Here is a 16,854-nt window from a genome sequence, read left to right as displayed (position 1 = left end):
TTCCTGTTTTAGGAAGCAGCGACTGTATTTTCATTTTGCCTGTAAAACCATGTCTGTGTTCTTCAGATTATAGTTCTAGAAGTATGCTCTTCTTATGTTAACTATGTGGCTGTGGTAGATGTTTGCAATTGATCACGCTGCGCTAACACCGCCCTCTTTTATGTGGATGCGCACGTCGCTGGATTGGGAAACCCTGGGTTGATAGAACTAGCTGTTAACCACTGTCCTGTTACAGGTTATGCAGGACCGCGGTTGCTAGGTTAGGTGAAGCCGGCTAACTGAAATACATCCAGGGCATGTTGATCTTTATTCGTAGTACTGGCCTCTGGAGAGCTGAATCTCCCCGACAACCTGACCTGGCCCACCATAGGATTGTGGAGGGAGAAGCCTGCTTAAACACATGAATTGTGAATGTAAACTATGTCAATTTCTACTCCTCCACCAGTCAGAAATGTGTTTTTGTGGGACATTGCTAACTCACTACTTGACTCGTTTGTCAAGACCGGATTGAGAGACCCAGAACCTTCACCATTTATAGTCTCAGCCGTCTGCCCAAAAACCAAATTACAGGTTGGGTTGTGACAGTTGGCAAAATTAAGATGTTTTCTTGGAATAAGACATGAAGGGAGGACATATGAAGGCAGGAGGGGGAGAAGGATGAAGGACATGGGTGGGAGTGGGGGAAGAAAGCATTCTGCCAAATGTAAAAGGACTCAGAAACAGACATTCAAGATGTTTTACAAATGTCAGTGACTTAAAGACACGTCAAAGGATCTCACATTTGAGCCCAGACGCTTAGTTATACAGTATATAGCAAAGATTTAAAAAAATAAAATAAAAAAAAACTTAAAATGTCCCCACAAGGTTTCCAGATCTGTCTTTCTGCAACCTCTGCAATAAACCCACAACACCAGAATGATAATAGATCACTTTACATTGTGAAACAACTCATTATCTTTTGCAAGAGTTACAGCCAACAATGTGTATCATGTCAGATTATTTAGTGTCTTCTCTGAAAAAAGGCATTATTAGAACCAGCACAGTTATGACTGTCTCTGTACTGGGACAGTTCATTTTTTGAGAACCAAAAAGCTTAGAGTCAAGGTTTTAGCAGGCTTGGCCCTAAAATGCAACGGGGTAAGAGGAGAAGGCAGCGTGACGGTCTTGAATGTTTATTAAACAAAAACAGCTACAACAAAAAGCGACCCAAAGGAAATGTTTCAAGAACTAGCCAAAGGAACATCCAAATACATTAGCAACAAAACTACACTGGGGGAGCCGCAGGGACTGACTCGGGGACCGGCAAAGACACATGCCATGACAACGATCAGACAACTGGTAAAGAAATCACAGAGACTAAGTAAATGAGGTAACGAGGGTAGTAACGAGGGACAGGTGACCGGAGGGCTGATGAACAGGTGAGACACATCAGGGCAGAGCAGACAATCCCAGAGGCGGAAACTGTCTGTTAAACAAGGAATGAATTAACAGAATAAAACAGAAAAATCCCACAACCATGACACTTAGTACCACTCTCATCAATACAGCATTATTCAAGAAAAGTATACCGTGGGAGATCTTTGTCAATTTGAGGTATGATGGAGACCGACAGAGACTGGCCAGTTTTGTAGCTCTGATTTTAGCCTACATAAGTCTACGTAATTGGGAAGTGACAAAAAAAATAAACACTTTAGAAAAAGTTCCCTTTAAACACATTGGAAATATTTTAGTTTCCTCCACTTAGGATGGATTTGCGCAGGTGTCCAAACTCTAATTGAGCATGAATCATAAAAAGCATTCCACAGATCTATTTCACACGTGGGTTTAGCAACACAATAAATGACACAAGACAAAACATATTTGAGATGGATGTCTAGCAACATAATGACATGTCTATATTAACACTGAGTCAGTGTGCTTTGCCAGGTTTCAAGGCATGCAAGTTACAAACCGGTTTACTGGTTTCCCATGTTTGAGTGACTTTCTTTCAATTTGCGTTCAACCAAACAAAATGATAAAGAAACAGATGTGACTGACCAGCTACTGAAATTTTCAATTATGAATAATTGGTATATCAGATATTAGATTATTTTCAGTGCAAACCAAGCTGTTTTTAAACAGAAGCCTGAAGCTGGGCTCACATGAAACCAAGCAAAGAGCAACTGGCAGCATGTGAAAGCCTGTTATCATGGTCTCGTAGGCCAACACTCATTCATTTCTCGGGCATGTTACATTTATAGCCTGTATCCCCACATAATGCCTGTTTGAACCAACCACACAACGAGTCAGCACAACTTTGTCTGCTTTCCCCATGTTGAGGTTATCGTCAGTGTTTGAAACTGTGTTTTTAGACCCAAATGAATAATGTGGTCTCTAATTAAAGGACGTTTGCTCATGGAAACAGGGATGCTCTTTACTGCAAGGGAGACAACTGAAATAGATTTTTTTTTAGACATGTCCGACTAAATTGTCTACCACAACCTAAGCGCATATTGCCAAGTAGCCGATATGCCCATCTCTCCAGCCAGTTCCTCCAGCTCCTTCTGGGGTACCCTGGGGTGTTTCTTGGGCAAACAGAATATAATCTCTTCAGCATGTTCTGGATCTCCTTTTACTTATACTGTATATACCCAGAACTTCTCCAACAGGCATCTTGGCCAGATGCTCAAACACTCCCTAACTATAAGCTTTATCAAAGAGGAGAGTTTTAAGTTTACTCTTAAATGTGGTGACGGTGTCTGCCCCCCGAACCCAGACTGGGAGCTGGTTCCACAACAGCCTGATAGCTAAATGCTCTGGCTCCCATTCTACTTTTAAAGACTCTCGGAACAACAAGTAAGTATATGAGGTGAATAGATATGGTCCAGGCACTGAGCCTTGTGGAACGCCAGGGCTAACTTTAGCATACCTGGAGGATTCATTGTTAACATTAACAAGTTAAGATTGATCAGATAAAATAAACCAGCTTAGTGCAATTCCTTTAATGTACTATGTACTATGATGCTTTCTAAATCCTGACTGAAAGTCCTCATATAGACTATTGCTATGTAGAAAGTAACATAACTGATTAGCAACTACCTTCTCAAGGATCTTGGCGAGAAAGGGAAGATTAGATATAGGTCTTCTCCTCCCTCTCTACCTGGCATCCAGCTTAAAACCCAGAGATGAATCTACTGACATTGGTTCAAACTGCGGTAAAGTGACCGGCTGTCGTTTGGCTCCCTCATGTCGAACAACTGGAGTGATAGTAACGGGCTGATCTGTCATATCAGGTGCATTCACCGTTAGATCAGGGCCGCACACGAGTGCAGATGCAGAGAAATAAAAGAAGCTCATGAAGTCACTACTTACAGCTATTGGAATAGATGGTTCAATATAGCTGTGACTCTGAGACAAAAGGCACCAGACTTTCCTAACTAAAACAAAATAACGTAGATGTAATGTATTGATTTTGCATGGTGCTTTTGGATGTGCTTGATTAAATTGGTAGTATTTTACTTTGCAGTACTACCACCCCCCCTTGAAACATTTACTTTGCAGAGATCGCAAACAGCCAACAAACTAACGCGGCTGACGACTGGCGTAGGTTGTGCTGCAACAGAGGAAAATATAAAAATAAATACTGGATGGATCTGTTAATTTTTTCCGGTCCCCGATCCAGCTATTTTGTCAATATGGGGGCCAATATCTGATCTTAATATCAGACTGGTGCACCCCTATTCAAAATAGTGTAGGCTTTGACGCAGGAGGTCCAAGTTTCGAGTCCGACCTGGATTATTTCCGGCATGTCTTCGCCCTCTCTCTCCCCTTTCATTTCTAGCTGTCCTTTCCATTAAAGACTGAAATGCCCAAAACAAATCTTTAAAAAAATAAATAAATGGCCTTATGCACATTGACTGAAATCAATTATGTAGTAGGGAGTTGAAAGCAATACTAAGGCTATTGTTGTCAATGTCCACAATATTAAAATCACCTACAATAAGTACTTTGTCTGATTTAAGGACTACAGATGATAACACCTCAGAGAATTCAGATAAAAATTCAGAATACGGACCTGGAGCTTGGTAAACAACAACAAATATAATTGACTGTAGTGTTTTCCCTGTTGGGTGTAGAAGGTTAAGAACAAGGCTTTCAAAAGAGTTATAATTTAGCTTGGGTTTAGGATTAATCAAGAGGCTCGACTCAAAGATGAATGCAACTCCCCCTCCTCGGCAAGAGCCTTGAGGAATTTGAGTATTAATATGACTAGGAGGAGTGGATTTATTTAGACTAACAAATTCTTTGTGGCACAGCCATGTTTGGTAACATAGAATAGATCAATTTGATTGTGTGATATCAAATCGTTTACTAGTACTGCTTTAGCAGTGGTGTTTTTTTTATTCCAATTAGGTTTTTAAGCGTAGCTCCTAGTTTACTTTTGATTTAACCAATCTAATTCGGGATATGGAACTATTATTGGGCGCCTGCTCCAACAGAAGCACAGAGAAGCACGTAGCACTGCACCTCTGATTACTGATTTCACTTGGGTTGTCATGGGAACTTCCTATTTAATTCCTTCATTACCACAACAGTCTGGTATAAAAACTGCAACGCTGCAGTTGAACCCCATTGCTAGGGGCAAAAAGGTGTACCTTATTCATAAGTGACAATCCATCTTCTTCCTGGCCTCAGATATTGAGGTTTTGACCCTCACCCCCCAACCACATCATCACATGTGCCTGCCAACTGTCAAGTTTAGACTGGAGGTTACAGTTTATGTTGGCGTCACTAAACTGGACACTCGCCACTCCTCAGGTGCGTCTGGGGAAGAGTTGGTGACAAGAAATAGCCTTGGTGAACTTCAACACCCACAAAAAGCATGCTTTTTGCTTTGGTTATATAAAGGACTGGATAGCAGCAGCACAGGCTACCCGTACTGGTGCAGTGCCCTGTGGGACCGCACACCTCCAACTCTACAAAGCATATGTACGAAATCAAGGAGAGGGTCAACTTGTCCTGCTACAGATTTCCCACCGTGGTCAGAAAGCACAGGAGACACTTTTTTTCTCTCAATATGACTCTAGAGTCGCTTCTGGCTCCAAAACTAATCAAAACTACCCCCCCCCCCACACACACACACACACACACACACACACACACCAGATACACGCAAACACCAGTGTGCAAGTATAAACATTAGGCTTCTTACATAGGCTATGGTGAAAGCTCTGCATTGAGCCTCCGCACAACCATAATTCATGATTAAGTGTTTTAGGCTTTACGTGAAAGTATAATAACCTTTTTTTTTCTTTTACAATCAACAAAGGGGCTTTGTCTTATAGTAGTGCTAAAGACACAAAACTGAAAATGACTGAATGTAGTTGATAAAAGCAGAAAGCATTTTTCTAACACATGGTGAAAAGAGTGTTTGTGGTGGCTGTGGGTCTGCCTTCACTGCTTCAACAGGTTACAGCTTGAATGCTTCAACATTCAAGCTGTTCTTGCATTCTGGCTTTGGGCCAGTTCCCTACAACCCAACGTTATCCAGAATATAGGTCAGTGTTACTCCACTCTAATAAATCATATTGTGAATTTTTTCACAGCTGTAGGATACACTTCAGGAAATGAAAAAAAGCGTTCTGTAAACTTACACATACAGCGGTGGGTTTGTTTCAAATTGTTGTGTAATTACAAACATATACAGATAGGTGGTGATTATTGTTGTTGATAGAGGTTGATTTCAGTATGTTTGGGCCTGATACAGTCAGGCCTTGACTATGAGGGATAACAAAAAATGAGTTCAAAAGTAAAAAAGACTAAGACTTCAATTTAATACCAACTTTAAACACTTAAGATTGTGGTTTGAAACACAAACCCTTTAACACAGTGGTTACCAACAACAGGGCTGCAGACCAGTACCAGGCCACAATAAAAACCTAAAGAACAAGTATATAACTTTGTGCTGCATTTTTTTTCTCATCATACCCCCAACATCAGTATGAGCGGTAACCAGCCCCACTTTTAGCATTGAAATATGTGAACGTGTGTCAGTGTTGTTGTTTTTTTAAAACTTTTGTAAGTAACTACGATGTTGGCAACGACCCCGTGCGAGACTACCCACTGTGTTAAAAATAAACTCATGACCTGTCAAGAGCTGTGAAGGAAAGAGTGATTATGTCTGAAAACACTCACCATCTGTCTGCAGTGACTTTATCACTGAACCCCAAAAAGAGTTTCCTTTGTGTTTTTTTTTTTTTATATTCCAGCATGGGAGACTTGTTTCCACTCAGGAATGTTTATGACTGGCCATGAAGAGAGCTCAGCCAGTCCGGTATTGTACCGCTGCTGCCGAATCGGTCCTAAACATTTCCTTCAAAAACGGCCCATGAGTCATTGCCTTTGACCTAGATTTAAAAGGTAAGGAGATGTGGACAAAATGGTGAAGAATCTGGATTTCCAAACCATCAAGGAAACACAGATGTAATAAAACAAAGATAGTTTGGCAAAACTTTATTCGGTGGAAAAAGCTACTGCCAAAGGCTGAGATTGCCTTGTTGGCAACTTACATGTAAACATTTGGATTTGACGATGTGATAAAAGTCCATTCATTCTAAAAACACAAAAGTTATGATACAGAGCGGCAGCAGTGGTGAGACTATATAAAAAAAATCCACTCACATTTTGTGCTCTTCATTCCAACAGAATACATCATCTAAACTTCATCAACACACATGTGGTTCACATTTGGTTATGGAAGGACAAATTACAGCAATAAAGAGTCATGCCAACCATAAACCATAGATTACATGACAATGTTTAAAATCTGTGTGGGCACTATCTCAAACTTACAATGGAAGCTCATGGTGATTTGCAACTACCCTAAAATGAATATAAATATGCATATTTTACAATCAGCCCATTAAGAATTCAACCTGCTAAATGTTTACCTCATTGTGTTCTCAAGCTGTGGTAAAGACTTTTGCATGTAGCGTTGGGAAACTCCTTATTCACTACTCTAGGTTAAATAGCAGGGTCCCTTAAAAAGGGACATGCATTTGTTGGCTAACAATATTATGTAACAGTTTAATTTCATCTCCATGTCCTGTACAGAGATAAGTCTGGGATTTGTCTTAGCTTGAGCACAAAGAGTAATTGTTGGTTTTGGTAGCGAGCAATCTAGCTAGTAGTCTTATTAAGCCAAATAAATGGTAAGCCGCACTAATATATATTTTTGCTGTGCCATTTTGGAGTGTGGTTGGACCCTTGAATTGAAACTTGATGCAGCTCTGGTTGCTTTATGTTGTGCCTGTCACACATGTTTCCGTCTGATAACTTTTGTGAGGGGTTTTGGGATTAAGACCTAGAACAAGTAACTCAATTAGAACCAGAGGTGATACAACGTTTGGGTTCAGATTGGATGGACTCCACTGGGATACTCCTCTCATCCATCTGTACTCAAGCTGTACTACAGCACTTAGTATGGTGTTATAGGAACATTTTTTTTTCCAGCAAAAGATTTAATATGAGTTCATGAGTTTCACCATTTTGAATAAAGGGTTTTCAGCAGTTTTGGGATGAAGCTGCCTGGACTATATTCATTGTCTTTTAATAAAACCATTTTCATATCTAAAACAAATCGGGTTTCATTGGAGAGTTTACAAACTATTTAGCAAAATCCTCCTGCAACACTTTGGAATGGCTCCTCTAATCATACAACTGACATACAGTACAAATAATAAAGAATTATAAAAATAGCACTCAATAGTTGAGGTCAAGAAAGACGGTCCTTCGTATCTGCACTGGATGATGTTTGAAGGCCAATATCGACCAAACTAAAACCCTATTTTTATGAAAAAAGTGGTGCAAAGTGTAGTCCACGTGCAGGTTACGAGGCACAAAGGGTATGTTAACACTATACGCTGGTATACTGTTCAGAATCTATAGTTTAGGAAGGAACTCAAATGATAGAAGCAGAGTTGATGAAGGAGACTGAATTGTTAAGATTGCACTTCATTTGCATTTGATAATGACCTAAAAGACTTTATGAACTGGACTCTCATTAACCTCTTTGTCATTAAATGCAATTCTGTTCATCATTAACAGTGAGGTTGGCATTGGTGCATTATTGTTGGGTCAAACTGGCAATAAGCCATAGCCAGTGACTCTCATCACCCACTGATTCAGCAAAGAAGCCCATACGTCCTGTTCCCCAACTGCTTCCTCCTGGTCCTCCTAGGGGTGCCCAATGTGTACGCAGGCCAGGTGGGATATATGTCCCTCCAATATATTCTTGCTCTGACCCTTTGTCTCCTCACTACTGGACATGGCCAGAACACCTCTAAAGGGAGGCATGCTGAAGACAGCCTAATCAGAAGCCTGAACCACTCCAAGTGACTGGATTTAGATTAGGAAGACCAGAGGGCATGGCTTGCAAGTGCTGGCCCCACCAGGACACAGGGGTCAAGTGTAGGGCAAGTTAAGGGATTAAGACACCGGCAATAAACCTTTGTTGCATCTATCTCAGGTGACGGTCAGGTGAATTGCCAAACGGGTGGATCATGATTCATGTGATGGAGGAGGACTTTGTGTACAAGCCACAGAAATTAGATCAAAGTAGAAGCAATTTGGATGGTACGATGAAACAGTGGACCAGCTCCTTACTCTTATATGGATCCTGAGGGGTCATTGGAGTTTGATGGACTTGTAGAACGCTTATGACCATGTCCCTCAGTCAGAAAAATGCTTAAAAGCTAATTCACTATCATCACCTTTTAAAAAAAAAGTGTATTAGCAAGTTATCAGTTATCAATTCACCAACTTTGCTTTTATCTTTTTGTAATGTGCACCATATTGGGCTGCTTAACTTAGGCATTATTGTCTTGTATTAACACCATATGTTTTAAGGGAATTGTCCAGCAAATGTGTTTACTAGTTGAAAATGTATCATCAAAGTAAAAGGGGTTTGGGTTTATGCGATTCTCTAGGAGGTTCATGTGTGCATTTGTTGACCTGGTCTGAGGATGTGGAAGGCACAATTGTAAATCCCTAATACCAAACTCAATTGCACAATGTCGGCCATTGGCTCCTTTTACTTTGGTACAGTTAAAATATCACAAGATGTGTGCCCTTGACAAAGTTTCACTGCAACGGTGCAGAGCTTCCACCATCCAACAGTTATTCACTAAAATAGGGCCTTAGATGTTGGTCTACCTCTGCAGTGCAATGCTTCCAATGTCTACTGCATGATAACGTCGGGTTCGATGTTAAAGAGCAAGTCATCATTGTCCCTCCTGACCTCCAGTAGTAGGGCTGTCTCTTCCTGCAGTGCCCCCTGTAGGTCAGTTGTGGCCATCAGAGGTTTGCCATTCAGTTTCACAATAATGTCACCATCTTTGATACCACCTCTGGGGACAAAGACAGGGACAAAGAGAGACTGTTATAGGTAAAGCATTCTTTTTACTTCAGAAATGAGTAAAACACTGTATGCTGCATTTGTTTGAGGAATGAATGAATGGAGTAAACCAACTTTTGTGCAGGTGAGTGAGGAACAACCTCATGGACATAAATCCCATTGGTAACATTAGGGAAATCTGGATTCTGCTGTTTTAGCTCTTCAATTAACCTGGAACCAAAACATTAACAGTTTTTCAAAAAAAGTCCATTATCTTACCAAAGTCCCCAGTATATGTGAGACTTAACTAATTTATTTCAGGAACCAAAGGTGTATAAATACTGTATATATTTATTTAACCTTTATGTAACAAAATAATCCTCATTGCAAGTGTGTCCTGACTAAGATAGGATGCAAAAAGTAAAATATAAACAATAACAGATAGATAACACAAAATATGCCCCAAAATTAGAATTTGAGAAAAATAAAATGTATAATTTATTTGTATAAAATATTTCATTTCAGCGAGGCAAAGCAGTGACTTTCAAGTGACTTAAATACATTTTGCTGCTGCTGGCTGCCCCGTCGACAGCTATAAATTTCATGTTGGTACTCCTGCCTGCTTCTCCAAACTGGGGGCGTGCTAACTGACATTTACAGTACTGTAGCTAATACACTGACTATGGATAAATACCTCATACAACCCAAGTTCAAAATATCTGAACTATCCCTTTAAGCTAAGAAAGGCCTTGTTTTAAAAATAATAACCCAATTTCCTCTTCAGAATTTTCACAAAACACGTAATATTGAGCTTAAATGAAAGAGAATCATTTAGGACAAATCTTAAAAACATATAAGAAAAAAATGGTTTTGCCAGGGCCTGTTAAAGTAGTTGGGTGGTCCAATAACATATTTTTAGAATGCGTAAATAACATTACTTTATCAATAAGACGAGCTTTAACTAATGCTTAGATCAGTTTAAAAGAAAGTTGTGAGAGAGCCAATGCAATAAATAACTCATAAGCATAAAAGATGCATTTTTATCAGACAAATTAGAAAGAGAGGGGATAATTTTTCTAATACGTACAGTTTAATGTGAATAAAAGAGGGCCCAAAAGGGATCCTTGTGGGACACCTTTGCTACTTTTCAAGAGCTTTTGGATTTGAATGCTGTGCTGTAACCTGCTCTGAGCTGTACAAATGTGGTTGCAGTATCTAACATGCTTTAAAAAAGGCCAGCAGTTAAGTATTTGAACAAAGTTGAAAATTGGATATTATTTAATTTAATAATATATCATACCATAATTCTATTCGTATCTATTTTTTCTATTTGCCATAACCCATCAACGTAATCATTATCATCAGTTCAGACTTACACTGGTGTGATGGTCAGCATCCTAATTCCAATGAAACGCTTCTTTATCGACCTCACATCTGAAAGAGACTCAGTTAGTTTCTGTATATTCAACAAGAAACTCATAGATGTTTAATCCTAGCCCTAACACTACCAGACTCACCTTTGCTGTGCTTGTCAAATGAATCGTTAAGGAAGCGAGTGATCCTGTCAGAGGGAATGGCAAATGAGATTCCTGCTGCAACCTTTAGGGTATTGATGCCAATCACCTCACCATCCTTAAATACAGAAACACAGAAGTATTGTGAGGCCATACAACAGAAAAAAAGTTTCTTAGTTTGGTGTTATCAAGAATAAGAGTTCCTGTTCATGAAGTTAAAAATCAGACCCAAGCAGAGAGAGGTATTGTACAGCAGATAAGCTTGGAGGTATGAAACCAAAAGCTTACCAAATTAACAAGAGGTCCTCCTGAATTCCCATACTGTGAAGGAAAACACAAAAAACAGTAGGTCACTGTGGCAAAGCAAACTGCTCAAACACCTTACAATGTGACATTTTTACAACCTACTACCCTGCTTAACAATACTTTTAATGCAGAGCACATGTTTTCTGCCTTGATATATTCTCACATTGATAATAGCATCCGTCTGGATGTAGTCCATGTCGGAATCCCTAAGGCCCAGCTCCTTGCCATCTCTCTGGGCGGTGCTTACGATGCCAGTGGTGACAGTGTTCTGAAGGGCGAAGGGGCTGCCGATTGCAACAACAAACTCCCCGGGTCTCAGGTCTGCACTGTGGCCCAGAAACAATACAGGAAGTTTTGTCTAGGAAAAGGCAAGAACAGACAAAGGGTAAGGAATCACTGTAGGACGATATAGGATATTTGGGGGAACCATTTATAAACAAGAAAGCACAATCATTCACACTTAATTCACCCAACATGCTTTGAAATGTGAAAGTTCTTAAGAAATCTATCACTATTAGACTATTTCCATTACTGCTGTTGTCACTGCTATTAATTTTATTTTATTATACATGGGTTGAAAATGCCAAAATGAGCAAAAAGGCTATTTTTCATCTGTAGTCCTCAGGGATCAATGTTAAAAATAACAGCTTTTTAAAACACAAATAAACAAGAAATAAAAACAACTCAAGCTGAACAGAACTTAGTACAAAACCAGACACAGCACAGAAGTAAAAAAATTACCAACAAAACAAAAAGCAGAACAGGTTAAAAAATAGAACAGAGCACAGAGCACAGAGTACAAAGATACAAAGAAACAAAACATAGCTGATGAGAGCAATAAAAGCAGTAGTGAACTAAGAGAAAACAGTAAGTACATTACATTTATGTTGAGACTCCAAACTAACAAAATACTTATATAGTAACTAGTTTTAGTGCTGACATGTACAGTATATGTATTGGCCATCCATTGGGTACTATAAGTTATACCACTATTATTATTACTATTATTATTATTATTATTTTTGTGTTGTGCTATCCGGGTGTACCCCGGTGCATCCCTGTGTGTGTGTGTGTCTCTCTCTCTCTCTCAACCAGTCGAGGCAGATGGCCGGGATTTTTTTTCTTGCCACCGTTGCTCATGGGGAAATGTTCGGTCTCTGTAAATTATAGAGAGGGGTCTAGACCTACTCAATATGAAAGCTGTCCTGAAATAACTTCTGTTATAATTTAACACTATAAATCAAATTGAACTGGAGCACATGGAGGAATCCCTTCTGGTTGCATCTTGTCTATTTACAGTTTATCATAAAGAAATACTACTGAAGCATAATATACATAAGTAAGATGGAACCAAGGAAAGACAAGCCTTACATGTCCAATAGAAATCATATCAGTCATTTTATTTCCAGTCAAAAATAACATATTTAAAATCTTTTGTTAATAATTTTGAAAGATAATATTTTTGATTGTGTAGCAGGTTGCTGTGTGTTAGGTTTCTGGCTATTAGTGTTGGCTATAACAGAACGATGATGTCACTGTCTAATGCGAATACAGTTCAAAAATAAATTACTTAATGGGCTATGACATAAGACATTTTCATCTAGATAGATAGCTGAAGTAATTCAAGCACGGGCATTATGACATCAGAAACATATATTTCTCCTTTTTAAGCACATGGGATTTAGAGAGCAGGTTAATTCGACCAGAGCCTGAAATAGGCCAGTACTGGGACTTTTGTGTAAACCTACTTCTAATTGTTAGGAGTCTAATTAATAGGATGATATTTATACCAAAAAATATTGTTAAAGTACAGTCATAAAAGACTATAGAGGTAATAATAACTTTCATTGTTCAGCTCTGTCTGCTGTTGATATTTGTGCTTTTGTTGGACTGTTTCCAGAGGACCACTTCATTACATGTGAATGGTAAAATGTGTATGTTAATCTTAAGACATAGAGCAAAAGAACAAAAAAGCTTTCCATCAGTCTGCACTTCTTTCTTCCTGGTCCAACCTCTTTCACAGCTGTGTAACCGCTGCTCCTCGGCTCATTAATCTAGCATACACCCAAAATGACCTCGTTCCAGAAACCTGACATTTACATTTTGCACACTCAAGGAAAAAAGACCAAATGCATGTGGCGAATACAACAGTTCCAAGAATCCAGTGTGCAGTGTCCAGTATGGCAAAAAGAGAGTATCAAACCTTCGCACAACCAACAATCAACAATTCCAACATGTGTGGAACGTGCTGAACACAAAGTAGATAATGAGTGGAAAACCATAAATGACAGCCTGATGATAATGAAAAATGCTATAAAACAAAAAAAGTAAAATCACTTAAAATACATTTGAAAACTATATAGCCTAAAATATCACTATGCAGCCATATTCTGTACAATATATATACAAAAAGAAAAAGAAAAAGGGAGGGCATATGATGAAAACATGGGTGGACGAAGTGAAGGATCTAATGCAGCTGAGTAGAAACACATTCCCAGCAGACAGATGGTGTGATGGAGGGAGAGAAGGAATGAGCAGAAAGGATTTCTTTAAGGTGGAGCGCTCTGGATTGTGTTTCTCTTTCTCTTACTCCTCCCCTGTTTCTAATGCAGAGATGTCAACTGAGGTTCAACTGATGTTGGCTTTTGAAAGAAGATATTTTTGCACTGAAATGACCCACCCATCTGTGTCTTCATCTCGACAATCCCATTTTTTATGGTCAAGTACTGTTCAAACTCACAGCAATAGCTTTAATTTCTAGTGAAAATTTTCTAAAGACACCAAATAATCCTCTCTAGACAAATTTAGGGGAAATATTTATGAAATGATGCATCTAGAATATTACCATTTTGTGGAATGGGGCAGCCATAAAAAAGGTATGTCTTCAGTCTAAACATAGTTTCATTGAACTGTTGGAACAAGTTTTATGGAAAGAATAGTTGCAACACCACCGTACACCACTTTTTTCAAAATGTAAAGATGCATTTATAATTTTTTGGCCTCTACGTGGTAGAAAGATATTAAGCTTGCTAATGGATCAATGTTTTTAATGAACATATTTTCATAATTACTAAATAATTATACAGAATATATCTGCAAAACCACAATGTTTTCCAAACCAAATCATTATCTTTGCTTAACCTCAACCTGTGTGTACCAACCTAACCAAACATGGGACACAGTCCTGCCTTTCAGTGTGGTCAGTTTGAATTTAGTGTTGTGTTTGATAAAATTCAAACTGGCCAAATTGTGTAAGTTTGGTTCAATGCCAAACACAGCAACAACTTGCACAACTTTGTCTTATAAATCTTCAATACTTGGTGTTTTAGGGGATGAATGGTTACACCTTGCATCTGCTTTTTTGTCCAGCCTAACGTGGTCCAAGTGCTTCTTTAGTGTGTGCCTTTGAAGGTTAGACATGGTCCCAGTTTTTCAGGAGACCACGCAGCTAAGGAACGTGCCATCCCTACCTCCAACAGCCATGGTTGAGCGCAGTTGGCATCCAAGGCATTCCATACTCGCAAAACCTTGAATGATTTTGCGAGTAGGACAAGGAGCACCAGTGAATCTCTGAAAAATGTCCCAGGTCATGACTGCACACCTCTGGCTTCCTGGAAGGGAGGCTTTACTTTTACAATTTTTAACCAAAACCTGAATCTTTCCAAAGTATTCTTATAGCCTACAACGATCCATATATACATACAGGACACATAGCTTGGCATCTGGTGTTAAGAAGCTAAATGAAGATTTAAATCTCAACAATATTATTGAAAAGTCCAGTCTGGTAAAATCAGCAAACTAATGCAACTTCAGTTGGGAGTTAACCTAACTAAGAAAAAAACCCTATAATCCCTGAGGTGGTATGAGCTATGTGGATGTGCTGTACACTCAAGCTGGAAGTATTCAGTATCACCCCGGGGGAGGTTTTCATTCTGACTGTGGACCGTTACCCCACCCTACAGTATTAACACCACTGTGAACCTGGATACACGACACACACTGTGAACACACACACACACACGCACACACGCACACACGCACACACAAAGGCCAAAACAGAATCATTAATCTGCTGGAGTTTTACTGCGACGAGTGCTAGTGGAGGCCAGGAGTGCATGCTACACTGTGGAGTCATCATTGTAAACAGACACTGTTTTGTTTACTATCCAGAGTTCATCTTCGAGGATTAAAGAGGACATATCATTAAAGAAAAAAGTAACTTTACAGGGCTTGTGCGCATACATTTGGTATCATGTGGGCCTTCCAACCTCCAAACTGCGGAATAAGACAACTCAATAAGTTTTTGTGGGCTGCCTTGTTCAGAAAACATGGGATTCAACAAGCCATTGAGATTTGGCTCCCCGTCTTATGTCACACACCAATTTGAGCATGTCCACCCAAGGCTTGAGAACTACCTTTGCAAAGGTGAACCATCTTTTTACTCAGAGCAAACTTCTTTTTTTTCCCGGGAGGGGGGCTTAAAGTAACCTGACGCGCCAGATGTTTTGTTACACACAACCATCTGAGAAGCAGTCATTGGAAACTGTTGGAAAAGGGCAGGCACAAATTACCTGGCAGGCTCACACAGCTAAACGGCACCCGTAGCTGCCAGAAGCTCTTCGCAGGACGCCGATTGGTTCAGTAAGCTGGTGGTACAGACACTGAAGCATTACTTCAAAGATGGATTTTCCCTCAATTCTCTCTCACGTAATCTCGTGATATTGCGAGAAACCAGCTGCCGTGCAAGGTAAGGCTTAAAGAGACAGGTGCTAAAACAGAGCGTTTCAGACCGAGGGTGAATGCATGTTTATTCAGACAGACAGTATAAGAAAAATAATGTGTTTTTTTTTAACATTAAAGCATGTAAATAAATTGCAGTGGAAACCCAAAATACAAGTATGAACTTGAAAATGAACATGATATGTGTCCTTCAACAAACATGTTGAAGGAATTTCCTATCTAAAAAAAACATTTGCTTTTGTTTTAATGGGTTTTGAACCTGTGTTGTATATAATTTGAAAATCCTCTTCACCTCTACCATTGAAGCATGTTAGTGTAATGTTAGCTCTAAGCCTCTACAAAACACACTCATTGCAAATGTTAACAAATATTTGGTAGCGGTATTGTACAACAAACTCAAACCAAAAGAGAAGACATATGTAGTTAACCTCTTCCACTGACATATCTGTGACTTGGCAAACTTATGTTTGCTCAAAACGATAAGTCATTTAAATTCTGACAGAGATCTGACAGTGTTCCAAGAAAAAAAACAAATGATGGCTGAATTCTGGGGAGATAGTGCATAAAACATCGAGAACATTTCCATAAAGTCATGACAAAAAACCACAGCCAAGAATGAGTCACTTCTTTTTACAGATCTTGGTGTTCTCAGATTAGAGTGTTTCCGGTACTTCCCTAATTCCTTTTATTCAAATTTTAAAACAAGTTCTTATTGAATTTAATACTTGAGTCTTTCTGAGTGGAGTTTGCACTGTTTCCCTATTGGCAAATCTACACAAATAAAAAATATAATAATAAAAAATACCATAGATGTGAAGCCATACCATCACCCTACCATGGTTGATGGTGAGAAGATTTAACAGCTTAACCAGACTTTAAGAGGTAAATGAGTGAGTGAGTAGGATTGCTGGAGTTAAAATA

At 39.2% G+C, this 16,854-nt stretch overlaps 1 protein-coding gene across 1 annotated transcript in view; it reads right to left on the bottom strand.

The window, feature by feature from the left end:
* Positions 1-8,848: 8,848 nt before the first annotated feature.
* Positions 8,849-16,854, bottom strand: part of htra3b (HtrA serine peptidase 3b) — a 17,995-nt gene continuing 9,989 nt past the window's right edge. Inside the window, exons 5-10 of the mRNA XM_032544466.1 lie at positions 11,357-11,551; positions 11,176-11,208; positions 10,891-11,005; positions 10,750-10,807; positions 9,509-9,604; positions 8,849-9,386 (exon numbers count right to left, since the gene is read on the bottom strand). Of these exons, the coding sequence (XP_032400357.1) occupies positions 9,218-9,386; positions 9,509-9,604; positions 10,750-10,807; positions 10,891-11,005; positions 11,176-11,208; positions 11,357-11,551 (666 nt within the window). The 3' untranslated portion in view covers positions 8,849-9,217. The remainder of the gene's footprint in view (positions 9,387-9,508; positions 9,605-10,749; positions 10,808-10,890; positions 11,006-11,175; positions 11,209-11,356; positions 11,552-16,854) is intronic.

The sequence above is a fragment of the Etheostoma spectabile genome, chromosome 19, assembly GCF_008692095.1.
Source record: "Etheostoma spectabile isolate EspeVRDwgs_2016 chromosome 19, UIUC_Espe_1.0, whole genome shotgun sequence".
Taxonomy (NCBI): Eukaryota; Metazoa; Chordata; class Actinopteri; order Perciformes; family Percidae; genus Etheostoma; species Etheostoma spectabile.
The sequence above is the reverse complement of the archived record's forward strand: the minus strand, read 5'-3'. Positions and strand labels throughout refer to the sequence as shown.